The 20,999-nt window shown below is 43.1% G+C and overlaps 1 protein-coding gene across 1 annotated transcript; it reads right to left on the bottom strand.

Moving 5' to 3' along the window:
- Positions 1 to 523: 523 nt before the first annotated feature.
- FRZB (frizzled related protein) lies at positions 524 to 20,194 on the bottom strand. Its single transcript, XM_065672724.1, has 6 exons — positions 19,678 to 20,194; positions 10,500 to 10,547; positions 5,742 to 5,807; positions 3,548 to 3,752; positions 3,249 to 3,312; positions 524 to 1,514 (listed from the first exon to the last, which is right to left on the bottom strand). Exons 1-6 carry the CDS (start codon positions 20,129 to 20,131, stop codon positions 1,404 to 1,406), a joined length of 948 nt encoding a protein of 315 aa, XP_065528796.1. The 5' UTR covers positions 20,132 to 20,194; the 3' UTR covers positions 524 to 1,403.
- Positions 20,195 to 20,999: the final 805 nt, after the last annotated feature.

Below are 20,999 nucleotides of genomic sequence, written 5' to 3'. Positions count from 1 at the left end.
AATTACCAAAAATAAAATTAAAATATCAGTATTGCAGGAAACAGTTCTATGCTTCAACTTGTTTGGTTGCCAGCCCAATAGAAAACTTACCCTGAAACTTGTGGTTATTAACTGAAATATTAAACCAGCATGATTATGAATATTCCCAAATATTTCTGTGTTTACTTATTATCATCATATTTTAAAAATACCTAACAATTCAATACTGTTTTCTTAATGAAAGGCAGATGTAATGCACCTGAGACAATACTGACAGGTAGAACCCAACAGCCATTTACATCTTAGAGTGGGTTCCCCTTCGTAGATAGACTGCAGCAAAGAGGGCTGTTCTTTTACTTACCCAATTTTAATTTCTTTTAAACATGGGAAAATAGGAAAACAGAAGATTATTTCCAGTATGTTGACTCTGCAAAAAAAAAAAAAATCTATAAAAGCACAAGAATTAAGATTTTTTTTCCTTTTTTATATTTTCAACTGTAATATAAAAATATGACATTGGTTCAAAAGTCAGAGAAGGTTCATGTTGGTAACTACAATTCTTTTATTGGACATATTCTACTGAGTATTGAACACTTGTTTATGTAGGCACAGATTTAAGAATAAACCACAAAATCAAAAGGATAAAGTGCAGACCTGTACTGATAAGCAGGCCTGGTAAAGTCAGTCTACTCTTTCAACTCAGCAGAGAAAAGAAAGAAAAGGGGGAAAAAACTGCCATTATAAGAGAAGTATATTATAAATTACATTCTGTGTTAGCAGAACTATACAACCTTTCCTGCGAGGTCCATAGCACTGGAAAACTCAAGTCCCCTGTGTACGAGCACGCTGAGTTTGTCGCAGGAAATATCTTAAGACTCTGACTTACACAAGTGGTTCCTTTATATGAAAACTTAAAAGGGATATTGATTAAAACAGTTCTCTTAACATCATTTCTTTATATATTTCAGAATAGAAAATTATGCACTCAAACAACCTCCCCCCAACAAAATGTTTCAGCAAATAGTGATTGAGAATGAGTGAAAGCGGAAGTGAGTGCAAGCCATGACTTTAAGCGATGGTCTTTGCTAGATTTCATTCCTGCTTACATCTGAATTTTCTCATTAAGAAGATTCAGAAATAAAATGGTAAATTGGACATATCCTTGTCTTTCCCCATCTCCTAAGGGCAGTTTTCTACAGCTCTTAGTAACAGTGAAAAAAAGACGTATTTCCAGAGCTTGCACAAATCCAAAAAAAATAAAAATGCAGAAAACAAGAGGGAGAATAAAAACTAATATAACCTAAAACATTATTTTGCAGTAAACAATAGAATATAACGTGCAATAGTGCAATTTCTCCTTTGCTGCTCCAACAACGAAGTCTTGGTAGATAGTCCACTGCAAGTCAAGGTACGGCATTCCACATCTAACTATGTGCTTGTCGGGCACTGCTGGGTTTGCCAGGCTTTGGAGCCGAGTCACTGTGTCCAGGCTCTCCCTTCCCCTTCCCGAGGTGGCGGAGTTTCTGATCCCAGCGCTGCATATTGAAAGGCAAAGAAATTACTACAGAGATTGCACAAGAAGAACTAAGTAAGTAAGTTGTATGTAAATCAACTGCATGTCTTTACAAACAGCAGCAACAAAACATAAACCTTCGCTGTTTCCATTGTGTCAGCCTGGTGGAATGCGAGGTCACTGGTAAATAGAAAAACCAGCTCCTGGCTTTCTTGTAGCCTCTGTGAATGAAAGGTTGTGGTGTCCCCAGCATAAGAAGAACATGGAGCTGTTGGAGCAAGTCAAGAGAAGGCCACGAGGATGATCACTGGAGCAGCTCCCATATGAAAATAGGCAGAGAAAGTTGAGGCTGTTCAGCCTTGAGGAGAGAAGGCTGCATGGAGACCTAATAGCAGCCTTCCAGTACCTGAAGGGGGGCTACAGAGATAACGGAGGGGGACTCTTCATCAGGAACTGTAGCAATCAGACAAGGGGTGATAGGTTCAAACTTAAGCAGGGGAGATTTAGGTTAGATATAAGGAAAGAAGTTCTTCCATATGAGGGTCGTGAGGCACTGGCACAGTTTGCCCAGAGAAGCTGTGGCTGCCCCATCCCTGGCAGTGTTCAGGGCCACGTAGGACGGGGCTTGAAGCAGCCTGCTCTAGTGGAAGGTGTCCCTGCCTGTGGCAGGGATTGGAACTGGATGATCTTAAGGTCCCTTCCAACCCAAACCATTCTAGGATTCTCCAAGTGAGAAAGTAACACAGTTTCAGAAAAAAATCCCCAACCAACAAATGACACTGCCACTTGAGAACTAAAACTAAACAGAAGTCAGCCCACAGTGGTAATGCGGTACTCTGCGGCCCTCGATTTTGTAAGGTTCTGCCAAATCAAACAACAATTTGGAATAAGATCTTCATATCTTTTCACTCATGTCATGTCTGTGGATGTGACAAATGCGCACACAGAGAAAATGCTGCATTTGTAATCAGTATTTTCCTGCCAGTCACCATTAGCACTCTTGAAGAAAGTGTTGAGTGGAAGAGGAGACTGGTTTGCATTGGCACAACCATTATGTCAAATCAACAGCAGAGCAGTTAGGTCAAAGTAAGAATATTCTGTGTAAAGTGACAATCCTAACAACACTGAAGTCACCTGACACTTTGCTGTGCATCAAAACATAACAAGGAAATCCTTCCAGAACTTGAAAGGCATTAGAATACATTTAAATTAGAAAACATTAAAATACATTTTCATATATTGCTTGCATTTGAGCTCATTGTTTCCAATTCACCATGACATGACTTCCTTATCATGAACCTCATTCATCTAAGCCAGGAAAATAAATTTAAAATAGTTGCTAATCCACACAATTTGGCAAATGTACTGTATTTAAATAATATTAAAACTAAAAAGTGTAATTTTGTCTTGTTCTGGAAAACACCTGTAAAGCCCTTTTTTAATTAATCAGTATCACAATCTCAACGAAGTAGGCCTGTGTTACAGAACTCACAGCTTGCCTACAGAGATAAAACACTCCCACTGTTTGCTTTTTGAGACAGAGGTTTTGATTGCTGATGCACTAGTGTATTTTGGATAATTCAGTGTATCTCTTCAGTTCATTCAGCACGCATTTCTATGTAATATAGCAAGTAACACACCAAGTTAACTTTTAACATGGGGTCAGCATGTGTACTTTGTTCCCTCATTTTGAAAAGATTAGGTAGATGGTTCACGGTATCTGCAACAATTGACTTTTGGTGAGGCATTTTCTTACCTTTACTTTTTTACCAAGACGATCCTTCCATTTCTCAGCTATGGAGCCTTCCACCAAGAGCAACCTACACAACAGAGACAATCAGTTACTCCATCAACAGGCACACACAAGCTATACAACCCAATATATGCAAGACTAAGATCTGTGTACCTGCAGAGACCCCTGTGCCCCACTGAATACCATTAAGGAGATGTACAGAGTCTCACCAAGTTTCCCTTTCCTGGTGGCTCTGAAGTTCAGATTTATCGGCAAGGAAACAAACAACAACAAATATGCTCCAAGGACAATCAGAAAGCTACCTGGAACGCTCCTCATCTTCATAGCCCATAATGATGTACTCTTCGTTGGCACTGAGCAGTGGGCACAGGCAGCCAGAGTTCGTGTGAAGGTTTACAGTGTCCTTTGGGATGTTCACTAGGGAAGATTTTAGGATCTCCTTTACTTCCACTACTGCAGTGACGTCATGACATTTAGTCTTCACCTCCTTCACTTTAGCCCGAATGACTGGGAAAAAGTCACAGAGTGCAGTTAGCAGCGGCAGATAATGCAGGTCACCCCCAAGCCATTCTTGGTGACCTCTAGGATTAGTCTTTTGCATGGTCCATTATCTAAAGCTCAGCTGAACTCCAGCAATGTCCCTGCCCCCATCACTTTATTATTTCATCCTCTACTAATAGAGTCCAGGTAGCTTAGTGTATCTCATAGTAGTATGGCCATGAGCAGGAGTTACGTACCAGTTGAATTTATGTCCTGTTTAAGTTGGACTTTAACTTTAGCATCCCTTCTTCTTTGGCATTTCCCCTTTAAATATATTTTATTCATTCCTTATACGATCTCCTTCTCCCTCAGGCTGTCACTGCTCCTTCTTGACTGCAGTACAAGGGACCAAACTTAATTTGTCACTCTCAGCCTTTAATGAAACATGAATGTGCATTAAAACTTCTCATATCTCATCCAACTACTGCTGGATGACAAGCCCTTACCTTTTTTTTTCTCTCTCCAGTGACCCAGCACCAATCTGCTCTGCTTTTTATGAGCTCCAAATGCCCCTGATCTTGACCCGATAACCTGTCTAATTGTTTCCTCCCTCACCCTTTCTTTTTGCCTTAAGTTGCATAGGAAGAAAGTTGCCTTTCACAGGCAACACTTTTAATTTCTCTCATGGTGACCAAGTGAACTGATACCACATGCAAATGCAAAGCCAACCCAGAGGTCATGCTCTAGAGAATGCCACATCTTTCACAGCTGGCAAACAAGAGTCCCTTTCCATTACAAATAGCAGATTCCCTGGATGCCAAATTTCTTCCAACCTATGTGAAAAAGGTATTATGAGAGAAAACCATGGACTTACACATCTTCTTTCTTCACATGCATTGCCCATAAAGACCATCAACCACCATGTATTGCAACCACATTAAATATAGCTGTTAACAATTAATAAGTTGTGTGTTTAATACACACAATTTATCCCAAGTGATTCACTTCCTTAAAGCCTTTTAAGATTTCAAAACAAAATCTTGCTTTGGTTCAGTTACTTCAAATGCATTTTGAGGCCTCTTTAATTTCAAGAGCTTGACAAGATGGGCAGTAGCATTATCAGTGACTTTCTACCATGTGCAGGTACTAGTCACTTTGTAATAAAACAACATAAAACCAACTAGTCACCTAAAAAAACTAGTGATGTCTGAATAATATCATAATATTTTTAGCTTTTAATAGGATCTATTTTTAAAAGTTTATCTGACCATAGTTGCATAACTGCATAATCTTAGTAAATATTACATGATCTCTACCATTTAAATGAAGTCTTTAAGTTCACTGAGCTTAAGGCTATTCACATCATTAATGGGAAAAAGGATGGGCCTGATTGTTCAGTTCCTGTGACATGTATTCGCTGGCTTCATTGACTTAATTGACTTAAAACGAACAGTATGAAGAAAAGTAGCAGCCTGGATCTTTCATATGCCTGAAAACCAGGACAATCTGGACAACAAATAACATAATATGCACTTTTACAGATGTTACTGACAATGTAACAGATGCTTGCTGCTGGCTCTGATATGCGAGAAGGAAAGAACCTAGTATGCCTGTTAGATCCCATGGTGAGTTTGCAGGCATGAAAGTTAGTAAAAACATCCTTTCCTGCAAAAGCAGAGCATATGAGAGCTGGAAATCAAAGAGACAGTTCAGACACAGCAGCCCACAACATCATTTTTGTCATATTCCCTTTCACACTAAAGAAGTGCGTGAATCCCAGCTGCCTGTGCTGATGCTGAAATAACACTCAATGTCAACAAAGACACTCTTTCACTAACATTAAGCTAATCTCCTCCAACTTTCTTATTTGGACATGTTTCGGGCCACATCTTCCATCTGTAATAAGTGCCATTGGATTCACCATCAGTAATTGGGACCAGAGGCTTTTTTAATGAGAATCTTCCCCCCAACTGTAGCCTTAAAAATGTTGGGAGCCGGCCATGCAGCTGTTCTTACCGTAGTTATAGTTGTTGCGTAGGTAGGTCTTCTGGGTCGCTTTTATAGGCTTGCATTTGCACCGCTCTGTAAAACCAGACAGTTTTGTTTAGCATGAAAAGAGCACATGTCAGTGACCATCTCTCCCAAGCTCACTCCTAACGAAACAACTTCTTTATTACAGGCAAGTGAAATATTAAAAACCACAGGGCATTCCTGAGCTGTTCTGTTGGAAGATGTTGTGGAACTCATGGTTGGAAGATGTTGAGGCCTCATGGACCTCAAAGGTTTCTAGGAGAAAACTTGACAAGCTGAAATTTAAGAAACCAAACTAAACTACTTCAACCAACTAACCCTGCAACAACAAAGACAAAAAGACTTGGGAGTGTGAAGGGACAAAATCTTCCATTTTAGGGCAATTCAATTCACGGGTCAATCTTGGTCTCTTCTGTGCTTGCAGGAGCTGCAGCTCCACATCCTTCTCTCTTCAGTATTGCACTTACTGAATGCCCTCCTTTCTGCATCTTTAATTGCACAGGCTGTAATACAGACACAGAAAGCAAATACTATGACAAAGCACGACTTGACATTTGATTGGAGACTACATAGCTCAGCTCATTTTAGCAAATTGGGAAATTCTGGCCAGCAGACCTTCACTGTAAGGAATAGGATTTTTGTGGCTAATTCTCAACATACAGTTCATCTCTGGAGTAGTACTGTAAGATTTCCTACAGTGGCAAAGCCCCTTTATAAGTTGTCAAAGAGCTACAGTCAACAGATGAAGCATGTTGGAGCGTAGTGGGACCAAGTGGCTCCCTGCTCCGAATGCTTCTGGGATGGTCCCAACTAAATGGAACCTCAGCCATGTCCCTTCAGCAGTGTCTGGCAGGAGGTTCAAGAGAGACTGAGTTTAAGAGGTTGAACAGCTTCACTTGACTACTTCAGGTGTTTGGTGTCACCTTTGATCCTGCTTGGGACTCTTCCTCAATTTTTGTGTAAATTTCACACAATTTTATTATCACCCAGAACCTCAGGTTGAATTAAAATAGAAGCATTATTAGGCCATCCCTATGGTGGTAAGGATGGCCTTCAAAAGATAGTACAAATGAGGACTGTTGAAGCAGCATTTCCAGTGGTGCAGCTTCCAGACAGCTGGGAACAATAATGGAGGTAAAAACATTTTCATTAGTGCCCAGGGAGTGCTCAAGCTGAAGCTCCAGATTCGTGTTCATTAACACCACCAATACTGCATGGCTGCTGTTCTAAAGCAAATATTTACTTATTTCAACCTAGTGTCTAAGTGGAGTTTGGTGGAGCCATTTCAAACAGCAGGCCCCAGTATTGATCATCTATTTTGACATTTGACTTAAGATTTAATTGGAAGTAGACTTAATGCAGCCTATTTCTATACACCGTCATGCTAAAATACCAATGCATATAAGCTAGTGATTTAGTTAAATCTAACACGAGTAGTCTGAAAAAGAACTTTTTTTTTTTTGCTATATAAGATTTTTGAATATTAAAAAAATAAATGAATCTTGGTTATGGACTTCTCAAATCATTGTTTTCTATTGAAAGAATTTTTGTAGTTGAAAATGCAAAAAGAAAACAAAACAGGAAAAGAGAAGAACATTTCTGAAGAAGAGTATATTGTTTCCTTGAATTTCAAACACATCCTCAGGAATCTACATATAGAGTACTACAGACTTCAGCTTTTGTATGAGTCTTTATTACAATAACAAAGGCAATGAAAGGAAGTGATTTTTGGCTTCCCTTCTGCCTGTGGGAGCTCATGCATACTTTAGGCCAAATTATGCCCTGTTTTATAAGCTGCCTTGAAACAGACCATAAAAGATGTCCTCCTATGACTTACACTTCCACAGGCATCTCAGCATTCAAGTCCAACAAGTCGTACACTTTAACGTTCTCCTGCTCTACAGTACTTTGCTCTATGGCATAAGTAGAATGAAACAGTCTAAATTACAAGCCAAGAATACACAGCCTGAAATTTCCCTTAAGATTAGCCTCAAATTTCCCTTCATTTTAAGATGGCATTGGATTATTTGATTTTATTAATTTTTTTTTGTCTTGTTATAGAAACAAATATAGACCTGCCTGTGTTCTTAAAGAAGGATAACGCCTAGCTGCCCCAATGCTTTTCAAATTTACATTTCAAAGAACTTTACAAAACACTGCATTATTCCTAATTACTATTTAGAGATACAGAAACTAACACACAGTCACTTGCCAAGGTCAGTTATAAACTCAATTTTAGAGGTAGAACCAGCTCCTCTCTCCCAATTTCTGTTTCAGTGACGTTCAAAGAAAGCACAATGTGAGTATTAGAGAACATATATTTGATCAATGCCTGTTTCTGGCAAAGCTGACGTTTTCTCATGGAGTGGGAACACCTACAGAAGGTGGCTATAAAATGTACTGTATCTCTTGATGTGGAAAGGAAGTCCTGTCTTGCATGATAGCCTCCTCTGAAGCTGCCAGAACCACCAGGAGAGCCCTAGAACCAAAACGTCATATCCCAAGTAGCAGAGGATCATATCAGGTTTGAGATCTCAGCTGACTTTTCTATTAGTCCTTTTTAATACAAGTCAATATAGGACTAATAAAAGCTCAGAATCTCTGTCTTTGAAAACTTCTCCTATTTGAAACAAGGGGGGCAGAAAATCACAAAATGGAATATATAAACCTTTAGAATCAGTTTTAAGTAATGTTAAGTTTGATGGCTTTGTAACAGTAGCAATGGAAAATTACTAAAGTGCATGATATATAGAAAAAAAAATAGAGTGCAGCTAGAGAATACACTGAGCATTCTTGTACAAGATAAATTGTTATAGTTGACAGGAGCAACAGAGAGACACACATTAGGAGGAGCTATCCCACGTGTCTCCCGGCGCCGCAATAAAGAATACCTGCTTGTCAGCTTGAAAACTTTATTGGCAAGTTTGTTCCTGGAGTTTTCTCCGAATCATTGTAAATGCCAAAACTTCGCAGGAAGAGGGTACCAAGAAACGTGCCATCATCTTAAATATATGTGCATGCACAACATAAAACCTGTCTGTAACACTGACCAGTACAAGCACTCAAACCTGGCAAATGTTTCCCTGACAAATTGAAGATAAAATACAGCCAAAATCTTGAAAAATTTCTATGTGACTCAGAAAGAATCTGATGAAGCAAACAATGTAGTTCACCACAAAGGTACAAAAGCTCTCCTCCAAAAAATCCCCATGCAGACTCAGAGGGAAAGTTTTGCCAGGGATAAAAGGCACCTTGAACAGAGGCTACCGGTGAGTGCTGCTCACTGCAGCAGAAATGGTCTTTGTACCATGACAGGCAGTGCCCTTTCTTTTCATCAGCAATTCTTCTGCCCACCTTCACCCTGTTTTTTGGATGGGTTTTCTTAGGTCTGGTTCTGCTTCTACTAGCCAGAAAGTCACAACAGCAACAGTATAAATACCACTGCAGCATCACTTACTGATATTACACGCCACCTACATCCCTAAGAACAGACAGCACTAAAGATATTTGTAGTATCTTTTATGTAAGGCAATGCTGAAAGTATCCACTTTACTTTTGTACTGAAAGTGGAGCTAGTAACCCCTTTGTATAGACAATGAAAGCCACACTTGAAAATGACTTAAAACTAAGATACTAAGATTAGTAATAAACATCTTTAGAAAGTCTTTCAGACATGGTCCCACGCACAAGGCAATCTGAAGTGGAACTTGGTAAGGGGCTTATCTTATTGGGTTTTTCTAACTGTAGCTGGCTTTCTAAAGTATGTACACTGTGATTTAAGTAGCTTTTTGCACCTACATAGCAGCTACTTTCATACTGGGAACTATCGGTCACATTTTAAAACTGTATTATAAGATGGGCATTATTAATACCTTTTTACAATTTGGTCACAGGGATTAATGCCGACATTATCCAATTTTATGTAGGTATCTCATTTTATGTTCCACAAATATCCTTAAGCGTTTATATTAACAAACTGAGCATCAGGGTGCACTGTTGCTCATCAATACCTCTGGAAAAGGAAAGACACGATGGCCAACACTAGGTTTCAGAGTGTCACCTTCTTGACAAGGGCCTAAGAGGAAAATTTGTGAAGGAATTGTAATAAAATTCAAGGCAACCTATAGTCATTGGCTTGCTTGAGCAACAAATCCCCATTTCTGTAACCTGCTATCTACCAGCCTCAGCCTTGCTTCCTTGCATTGCCTATGTCTAGTGGTAACACTCAAGAGGTTTGACTCGGTTCCAGCAAAAGCAAAACAAAAAGTAACAGGGAACCTGCTGGAATAAAACCAGTCTCAGAAGGTCTCAACCTCCTCAGGTTAATGGGAGTTTTGCCATTAGCTACAAAGAGTGTCAAACTTAACCCACAAGTTTTAAGTCAGAATTAGCCATTATCTTCTCTGGTTTTGCCCAGTGAAAATACAGTTAGTGATTATTCTCACTGTTCAGTACAAAATGTCTCATGAAATCAACACAGCCCTCTTGATTTGTTGGAGATTTTGCTCTGACAAAAGCAGAAGAGACGAGCACTAAATGGTGGGCTAAAGAGTTAACTGAGTTGTGGACCTCTCAGTCCACAGGCTGACAAGCCCCAAATCTCACCTGCCCATGGGATACACAAAATCACAATCTACAGGATTCCCAGACAAGATATTTAAACAATACCCCTCTTACTTAATCAAATATTAAATGGATTGAAAGACTATAGCTTGTTATACAGCTTTATTAATGTCTACTTACCAATGCCGGCGCCTCTACAATTGCCATTATTGGAATCCATAGGGAAATCTGGCATGTATATAAAGAAATGTTAGTATTTTTAATTTGGTATTATTTCAATATACCCACATTGCTATGTTTTCTTATTCTCCAATATTTCATATATTAAAACTTCATCACTTAATTAATAAACAGATTGTAACAGCCTACAGACCAGCCTGTTAAAGTTGACACGGTATCTTATCTGAACTTCACCCAAAACCAGCACAAGATGTTAAATGCTTTAGCAAATTAAATATCCCATTTCTACTAGCGCAGAGTCTGGCAGGTTTAGGATGAGGATGGAAATTTATAGCATGAACTTAAGAGTGTCTACAAAAAGGATGTGTACTGTTTGCATTTAATTAGATGATGAAGGAGAAATTACTTTTGGTTTGGTTTTGGGTTACTGAGGAAATCAAACCAACCAACCACAATCACATCATTGAAGCAACTGCCAAGGCAAATGTTTCAGACCTTTCCCTTCCCCTCAGTTTAAAAACATTCTGATTAGTTTGAAGGACAGATAAGGAACAGAAGGAAAAAAAAGGTACTACGTCCAAAGCACTGCTTTTAGACACATTCATAAGTGGAATGTGTCCCACATTAGTAAAACGCCCCATTTCAAACCTCTTGTTTATTAAATCACGCAATTTAATGGATTTATACATACACTTAATGATAAAAACCAAGTATGTTAATGCATGGAATGTTGTACAAGTTAAGGGGAAAAAATTTCAAGAGAAACAAGATTTGAGAGAGCCAGTATACTTTATTAAAATGATACATAAAATGGAAAAACAAATGAGCTTGCAAAGGAAAAGCATTTCTTTAAGTCTGCATGCCCAAATGTTTATGCAGGTTTTTTGCAATTCTGGAAGCTGGTACCATACAAACAATCTTTATTATATCCTTATATGATCCCTCACACAACACCACTGCTTTTACAATATAGGACAAATGAATACCTGACCATATAACAAAAGCTTCTCTCTTGCAGCTTGAGCTGTAAGGATCTGGCCATAAGACAGCCCAGGACACTGATGATACTTGGTATAGGTGAAGGTATAGGTTTAGATGTGTAAGCTAAATTTTAAGGGCTGGGGCCATTACTTAATCACAAATTCTGTAAATATATATTTAAAATACCTGCTTACAAGAAACCTACTATTATTTACTTAATCTTCTAAGTTGGCTGTAATTCTTTTTAAAAAAATATTAAAAACCTCCAACTTAATACGTATTTATACTACTCACAGCGTCATGAAACTTCCTTTACACAAATGGGGATATGACTAAATGACAGGGCAAGAGTAAATTTGAAAAACAACTAATTCCCTCACTAACATAATAATTAACTTCAGAAAAATTCAGACCTCAGGAATAATTATTCCTACCAACATAAAGAACAAAGGATATGGAAAATAGCATAGAATAGATGCTCTTATGTCCAATATCCTGTTGCTAATAAAAAAAATCACATCAATTTTCTTCCAAAGAAAGTTCCCGACTACCACAGGATCTTAGTTTATAGAATAAACCCAGGATTTTCATGGAGCCAGTTTGGTCTTTGGTTAGCAGCTGCTTACATAGCAGCTGTAACGCTTCCCCATGCTGCCTTGTACCAAACCAAATTACACACGCTAATTCCTACTTACTAATTCCTACTTACTGCACCTAAGCTATTCTCACATTAAAAATATCCCTGTTGTTATCAGTGGTGTTTAAAGACTGTGACCTCTACCATTAGTATAACATTGAAAAAAAGTGGTCTTCATCAAATTTAAATGTTTTTTATGCTGCATCAGGTGCTTTCTTGTATTCCAGGACATGAAGAGAGTGGAATTTAAATGGTTTTCCTCTTGCAAATGGTAAGTAAAAGGATGACCACATTTATTCTCATTCTTCCTCTCCTGGACCAATCCTCTGTTGCCTTGTTCATTTAGACAAATTGTCGCTTTAAACCTGCAATTCCTTTTGACATAGTAAAAGCACAGAGAGCGCTTGGGTCCATACACTGACCATCCTCCCATCTGCTCCCACTGCAGACAGAAGTCTGTAAAACCTTCAAGCCATCAACCAGGAGAGGTGGCTCTACCTCTCCATGTGCCTAGGACTGGCCTGAGATGTTTCATCACTCCCTGGGCATTCAAGACCCCTGCAGAGAAAGCTCTCCACATTCACTGCTCGCCTCATTCGGTTGTCTTGGCCAGCTTCTCAGGTTGCCTTCAAGGCTGCCTGACTTCGCATGTGGACAAGGTGACCCTTTCTGGTGCTTCACGTGGCCCAGCAAGCTACAATTCCTACCAAAACAGATACTTCAGTTATGAACAAAGGGATGGTTTGTTCACACCTTCAAGGCATATTCCCAATGCAAATAAAATGGCTACTGGGGTGTCCTGGTTTCGGCTGGGATATAAGGGTGCAGAAAAAATCGTCATCAGCAGAGGAGCCATGGGAAATATATTAAATATTTTACATCTTTACATCCACAGAGCAAACACAGACGGATAAAAAAGCCCTGAAGTGAACTCTCCCCTCCTAAATCACGGCTGATCAAGCAGTCATGGCTTTATGATATTCAAGCAAACCAAGTCAAGTCACTCTGGAAGTACAACTCAAAATCAATCAAAGCCCAGTAAGGGGTTCACAGACTTCCCTGGCCACACTTGGATGTACGATGCTCATGTGTCTTGGTTGAAGAACTGTCCTTCAAACTCACACCAATGCAAGGGGGACTGGTAAACACTCAACACGCCCAATATAAACCTGGTCCTGCAAACAAACACAGAACTAAACTGCTTTCCACCAGAAGCTCCTTTCCACTCCTAGGTACACCACTCATTATATTTGTACCGAATTACAACATGCCACAACCTCAACCCATTCCTAATTCTGCAATAATTCATTTATTCACCAGGTCACTCGTCCTGCCCCAAACGAGAGGTTGCAGGTATCTGATGAAGCAGCTGGCTGTGCAACAGGAGCAGTTCAGACATGGTGTGCAGTACAGCTCCCACTTCAAAGCCTGTATGTAGGCTATGGTGTACAAGATGCTGTGCTCTGCACCTGTGTTCAGGGCAGGGTGTCTGTCAATGACAAAAGAAGGAGTAAACAGGTACTGATACGTCGTGTCATGATTCATTTCCCTGTTTATGAGGGCTTGGGCGAGTCAAGCACTGACCTTGCCTTGATGCTTACTTTCCCTGGCACATTCATTCTTATTTAGGGAGCAGTTTCTACTGATAAAAGAGTGGGCTTGCGGAGGGGACCACTGACCTCCACCACTGTACAACACGTCTTGGGAAAGGCTTCCCATCTCCCTGATCCTTCCCCTAGTCAAGCTCATACTGGCTGGTCCCTTCTCATAGGGAACAAACGGGAAAAGGGCCTTGGGCCAGTACTGCCACGACAAAATCCCACTCCTTGACCCCAGCAGGGTAAGGGGCAGAGACCTCTCTCCATCAGGAGATGCACACTGCTTATTCTTCCAGTTGTAATGCAGTTGGGGGTAGGGGGGGGTGGGGAAAGAAAGCTATTTTTAAAGATAAACCACTGACTTCCTATTGTTCCACTTCTCCTCAGAGGCGACCTCTGTACCAAGTCTTGTCTGTGCAAAAAAATCTTTTTTGAAAGAAGTATCTGTCACTGATGATCAGCAGGATTGCCAAAGAGGAAGTATTATCCAGAGCTGCAATTCAAAGGCTTCCTATTAAATGTTGTTTAAGAGGAGGGGAAAAAATCCAAACTTTTTTTTTCCAATAAGCCATTTTCATTAACTGCTTTTCAGAGGGATGCTATGTAAAACAAAAGAAAACCCCAACCAACCAAGCAAAAACCCCAAAGAAACCACTAACAATAAGAGCTGAATAAAAGCCACTTGCATAGTAAGAGGTTTGTGAAAAGGAAACAACTTAGTAAAACTAGTTTTGAGCAAACATCTTACATCAGAGCTCAAATAAGCTAAAAAACCCCACAAAGAACAACAGCGAAAGAGCCAAAAGTAGCACAATCTTGATACCACTGCAGTTAAAGAGTATGTCCCAGCTATCACTGAAGACATTCCAGGCACCCTGCTCCCAAGAACAAAACCACAGTGACTGGCTGCTTGGGGACTTTCTTCAGATGGAGATTCATGGATTAAGAAACCCTTCCAAAATGCATTAATTCAGAGCTTGTAACCAACTTCAGCTCTTAAAAGCGAAGCAGAAATAGGAAAATTAATCCTGGTTAAAGTGTAACATAAACCCCTGCAACTCCAGGTCACAGAGTAGCCTGCGACATGGCAATACAGCTGCTCCACATAATGAATTACTCCACATATCAAATCCCACTAAGTTTTGATGACATTTAACAGCCTAGGAATTGACTTGATGCTTAGATTGCAAAAGCCATTCGAGGGGACTCAGCCTACAAAGGCAGATGAACTGTAGCGACAATGGCAGCAGCGTCAATGGTTTCATCATTAGTAAGGTTTAAATTCCCTTATTTACTTTTCCTGTCTTCTTTCGGGCTTAAAGCTTGCACTGGCTTTGTTCTTTAACTGAGAAATGAGGCTGCTTCTAGGTTTTCAGCAAATGCCTGAACAAATCTCAGCTTTATAAATTACAACCTGGGCACAACTGCTCATCCTCAGTACAGTCCCCTAGCACCACTGTGCATTTCAACTACCATGAGTAGAGCTACGCAAAACCCCTGAGTCAGAGCAAATTTGATCTGGAGTTTGGAAACCATTGTTTTGGAAATGAAGTTAATAACACCTGAAAAATAAGCAAGAGAAACAGCTCTTTCACTTTTCTTTTAAACATACAATGCCAAATTCAAGTATGGGTTACTACAAACTCATCCAGGCAGACAGGCAGGTACAGAGGACTTGGACTACATGGAGAAATCATGGATTAATATGATTCTATACATACTTATATTATTATGGGTTTATACAGGTTTATTTTACCTTAAAATAAGATTTAAGAAAAAATGTCTCCATCACTTGAATAATATTTCATTTTCTTTAATGTTTAAGGGTGGCTTTTATTATTATTTTTTCAAGAAATTCAAGAGTAACCCTAAATGGCTCAGACACTATCTATACATGGTTGATACCTTGTGATGCTGCTTCTCCTTTCTCCAACATCTCATTAATATGTCTTCAAGCTATTTTTCTACCTAAATAAGATATGGTGGGACAGACCCACCAGACAGATATGTTCTCCAATATACATGGTACCGATCACAGTGCTCTGGTCTTACAGATAGTTGCCTCTTCAGAACAGAAATAAACATGTCACTTGAGTTATAAACACTCTGCTAGAGGGTAATAGCCAAGCACATGTGCTGAAGTCCTCTTCCAAATCAGCATTCCAATACCAATGATGGCTGTGGTCAGGCTGGTCATTTATTATGTGTAAAATCACAGATCCCAGTGCTGAAATTTTAGATTCAAGACAGTATTTCTATCTGCACTTCTTGCTGCTTTACAGACTAAAGATTTGACAGGACCCTGAACAAAGGAAGCACATAACCTGATAGATGTAAGGAGGAGTCAGCATACGCACACAGAGGCTGAAATATATGGAGCAAGCAAATGGGACATCCTGCAGATGAAGACAGCTTGAACCAGTGTCTGCTAGCAGAACTGATTTCATCCCCAAAAGCAAGGGACAGAGATGCAGGATCAAAGCTATAGGAGACAGACATCAGCATGCAGCAATCTGACATTTGGGATGTTAACGTATTGACAAGAGACATTTTCAGCCTCCATCCTGGCCTACGATTTGTTGGATCCTCCACAAAAAGCCACAACAATCAGTGTCACACCTGCCTCCAGCACATTCATACCAAACCTGGAGCATCCCTCTGCTGCCTGGCTGTAAAGGAACCTTGGTGTTTCCCAAAGATAATGAAAAGTCAAGCTTCACACATGACGTTTGTTTGAAGGTGGTCTCTGTAACTTAAGGAACTTCAGCCCCCCAAATCTCCACTGCAGTACACCAGCTCACACTCGTTTTGGAAACCAGCACAAGCTATCCCTCAAACCAAGCCTTAAACAAGCAGTAGCTTGTTTAGCTACTTGTTTAGCTTGTTTAGACACAGCAGAGGCTACTCATCCCTTTCAATGTGTGAGCAGCCCTGAAGAACACTATAGAACGTCATTCGTTCCTGCAAAGAGGAAGTCTTAGATCTTAACACCCAGGCTGCACTTTGGAAGAGGTTCCAGAGGATGTCTGTAGAGGAATCACAACCTGTGCCCCAGTAGCCAAAAGGGAATCTCTTGCTGGGATTTGCCACAGATTTTATAAACCACAGTTTCTCCACATTTCGCAACAATCTATTGGGCATGGGGAATGCACCTCACCAGAGGGGAGCTTCTCATCTTTTAATGCAACGTCAGCCAAAAAAGTCAAATGAACTTCAAACGATCTTCAGCTTGGCATCACTGAAATAAGAGTCAAGACCAATTACTTTAATTTTCGTGAGCATCTGTACAACTTCTTCCTGGGCACAGAGGAGCAGATGGCAACTGACCCAGCATGATGTTCACCCATTGCAGCTTCCTGCAGGCCACTCAACCTGCCCCTGCATCCAGCTGAACCATGCACTTGGAAAGATGTATGGTCTAATATTGGAAAGGGAATGGAAATTGGGCTTCCCAAAACCCTGCACCTGCTCCAACAAGGACAAACGTCTGAGCATGTTGCCCTTCAGGCTGCTGCCTTATGGAAGAGACTAGCTAAACGCATTACCTCTCACCAGTACTAATGTACAGACCTCAAAAGGAAAGGAAACAGTAGACTCCTGTTAACTTTGCAGGTAGCTAGAAATTGAAGAAAAACTGAGATTTCACTCCTGAAGAACAAAAGGACCCTCTTCTACAACAGACACCCATGAAACAATGGATTTGTATTTCTGCCTGCTCTGTGAGGTGGAGTTTACAGACAGCATGAGGAGCAGGAGTGCTCAGGAGATAAAACAAGAGCAGGTATTCTGTACGCTCCCCATTAGGCAATTCGTGTCTTCTACTTGGCTGCAATCCTTTATTTGCAGAATTGAATTTGGAAGTGTTCACCTTACTTCTTCCTAGAACAGGAATCCTTCATTCTGCTTTCTAAGGAGCAGTTTTAGTCCCTCAAGAAGGATTCTTTCAGTCTGGTGCATAATGCAACAGTTCAAAATTTTCAGCCCAGAAATGAGAATGTCATCAGGTTCTCATTCACTGAAAGAGAGTTTTCATGGATCCAGCCCTGGAATCCCTCAAAGAGGTCATTGTACTGCTGAGGTCCTCAGAAATAGGTAACTCAGGGGCAATTTTAGCCAAACTTCCTCCCTCCAGATTTGAATGTGATTGCTTTCAGATCGCTGAAGACCTGCCAAGCCTCGCACAGTCTGGAGCCATTTTTAAGGTGGTTTTGAAAGCACCTCAGTGTTGTGTAGAAAGGTGCTCCGTGTTCAAAGCCACACTGCCCCAAAACATCACAGCAGGTCTGCGGCCCCCAGAGAGCAGCAGCAGCAGTGAGGGAGCTGCACGCAAAAATAGCTGGTTGGGTTCACAGGCTGGGGACAACTGTGAGGGAAGGAAGGATGGAAAGGTGTGAGGGGAGTAGTTAGAAGGGTTAGAGAGAAACAGTAGTAACCACTGGAGATACCAGTGTGTATAGTCAGAGAGATGAGATCTCAAGAGGTAGAGAGGTGAACTGGATAGAGTCAGAGAAGGAGCAGGGTTAGTCTGGCCTACAAATAAATGGGGAGGAGTGGAAAGAGCAGCTTACCTGGGAAGGCTGAGCTGGGGAGCACGGTCAGGAAACCGAAGCGTGAGGTTTCATTAGGAGAGGAAAACAGGAATTACAGTGTTTGGCACTGCTGGCAGTGGGATACATAAAGCATTTGGTAACGGGACAGAAGCACAGTCAAATACTGTGCTGAGCATAACATGGTAAAAAACCCCGTTCATTCACAGGCCAATGCTGCAGAATGATGGAGAGGTGGGATGGTGGGATCCACTGCCCAGAGTTCCCACAGCCTGGCAGCACAGGGAGCCTGCAGCGTGTGCGGGTGCTGCTCTGCCTCAGCCTCTGGCCCCTTTTGGGTGCTACCCTGCACCAGCTCTGCGCACCCACTCCTGTGATGGAGAGGTCCAGCAGACCCATCAACACTACAGCTTTGCAGCAAGGAAATGGAGCTTGGTTCCACCAGCAGCAAATGCTTTCCTCAAGTAAGACAGGAACTGTGGTCATTTCGTAAAGGTCAAAGCTCACTTGGGATAACAGCAGATGCTCCTGCCTCCTAGTACCCATGGACGGCAGCTGGACACCTGGCATCAGCCAGCCTGTGGGACCACAATGAGTGCAGACAGTGAGACAGATACAGTGAAAAAGCCATAGGGCTCCAACAGCCCCTTGTAGGCTGCAGGAGTCAGGTACCACCAGAGCTGCCTCAGTGCTGGAGGCAGCTAAGAATGAGTAGTAGGGGAAGGCTGCATCTCAGCTGGTCTCCTCTTTAGACTGTAACTTGTGAGCCCAGGGACCTAATGGGGAACCTGTGCTATAACTGTGCTCCAACGCCGACCCCAAAGATGAGCTTGTTCTCTGCCCATCAGCTGTGCTCCTCCAGCACTGGCACGGGAGGAGGCTGAGGGGACCATGTTCTCCACTGGACACGGCTCCTTCCAACAACCCGCTGGCAGTGCCCAGGGCGTGATGGCCGAGGGGGAGCAGCCTCTCTGGGGTGGTGAGTGGCCGCGGATGCTCCAGGGTCTGCTGTGAAGGCCAGCACACCGCTCCCGGGCAGCTCTGCCTTCCGAACGGGCACCGCTGCCGGCGGAGCAGCAGCAGCACGGGGCATCGAGACACTTCCCGTTTGCACGGAACGAGGGTTGTCGCTCCCGCACTTTTAAGTGTTCCCCGCCACGACGGCAGGGCTGTCACCTGACACACACATCCCAAGAGCAAAACTTTTCCAGCAGCGATGCGGCTGGTGAAAGCGGAGAGAAAAGAGAAGAGAGAAGCGTGTGGGGGGACAGAACACAGGCTCAGAGAAAGCCCGAAAGAGCGGACAGAGGGCAGGACACCCGGGCGGGGGCCCCTTCTCTCCCTCCCTCCCTCCCTCCAGCTCGCCGGCGCCCATTGTCCGGGCGGGCGGGCACGGAGCAGTCCCGCGCACTCACCGGCGCCCTCGGCGGTGACGATGGCCTCAGGGGAGATACAAACGCCGCGGTCGTAGAGCGGGAGCTCGTCGCAGGCCAGGCTCTCGGGCCAGGCGTGGCGGTACCGGACGAGGACGGGCTCGCAGCCGGCGCGGGCGCGCTCGCACACGGACTTGCAGGGCTTGATGGGCTCGTGTTGGAAGTCGATGGTGCAGATGGGCGCGTACATGGCGCAGAGAAAGAAGAGGAGGTCGGGGCTGCAGTTGGTGCCCAGCAGCCCCTCGAACTGCTCCATGGCCAGCACGGCATTGGCCTGCGTGCTGTGGTGCAGGTGGTTCGGCATCTTGGTCATGTTCCAGGGCAGCGGCTTGCACAGCGGGATGCGCACCGGCTCGCAGGCCGCCGCCCGCCCCGCCGGCGCCCGGCCTAGCACCAGCAGCCCGGCCAGGGCCAGCACCGGCAGACCCTGCCACATGCCCCCGCCGCGCCGCGCCGCGCCGCGCCCAGGGCAGCGGAGGGGCCGAGCGGCCAGACCTCGGCGCGGGGGGCGGCTCCTCCGGCCGCGGCGCCCGCGCTGCCCCCGGGGCCCCGCCCGCAGACCGGCCCCTCCGCGCCGGGCGGGACGGGACGGGACGGGGCGGGGGTGCCGCTGGGCCCGCCTCTGCCCTCCGGCCGTGCCGGGGAGCCCTGCGCCGCCCCGCAGCCTGGCACCGAACAAAGGAGAGCTGCTCGGCGCCGGGCAGGGACGAGAAAGGCTTCTTGCGCGGTGCGAATGGGCTAGCGGGTTTACACTGAAACAGGGGAAGTTCAGGTTAGGTACGAGGAGGAAGTTCTTTACTGTAAGGGTGGTGAGGCACTGGAATGGGTTGCCCAGGGAGGTTGTGAATGCTCCATCCCTGGCGGTGTTCAAGGCCAGGTCGGACAGAGCCCTGGGTGACATGGTCTAGGGTGCGGCATCCCTGCAGGGGGTTGGAACTGGATAATCTTCACTTTTTCCCAACCCTAAACATTCTGTGGTCATATATCCCTCTAAGGCAGAGATACCTCCCATCCTCTCGGAACAGCAAGCACTTGCTTCAAGAAAATGCTAAAAACGTTGCTGAGGACATAGACACAAACACAGTGATTTCAGATCAGTGTCCCAGAGGTATATTCGCATACTATTTGGAAGTGCTGCATACAGTTCTGGTGTCACTAACATAAGAAGAACTTGGAGCTGTTGGAGCAAGGCCGGAGGAGGCCACTAGGATTATCAGGGGCTGGAGCAGCTCCCATACAAAGACAGGTTGAGAACATTGGGGCTGTTGGGCCTGGAGAAGAGAAGCTGCATGGAGACTTCATAG

This window comes from Lathamus discolor, chromosome 3 (genome assembly GCF_037157495.1).
Source record: "Lathamus discolor isolate bLatDis1 chromosome 3, bLatDis1.hap1, whole genome shotgun sequence".
In the NCBI taxonomy this organism is placed as follows: domain Eukaryota; kingdom Metazoa; phylum Chordata; class Aves; order Psittaciformes; family Psittacidae; genus Lathamus; species Lathamus discolor.
This window is presented reverse-complemented; position numbering and strand designations above follow the sequence as displayed.

What these genes read in the sequence shown, in the direction of transcription:
- FRZB (XM_065672724.1), bottom strand. Translation starts at nt 20,131, where the DNA reads ATGTGGCAGGGTCTGCCGGTGCTGGCCCTGGCCGGGCTGCTGGTGCTA. An exon ending in CGTCACCGCCGAGGGCGCCG is followed by an intron (nt 10,548 to 19,677) that starts GTGAGTGCGCGG and finishes TATACATGCCAG; the next exon opens with ATTTCCCTATGGATTCCAAT. An exon ending in TTGTAGAGGCGCCGGCATTG is followed by an intron (nt 5,808 to 10,499) that starts GTAAGTAGACAT and finishes CTGGTTTTACAG; the next exon opens with AGCGGTGCAAATGCAAGCCT.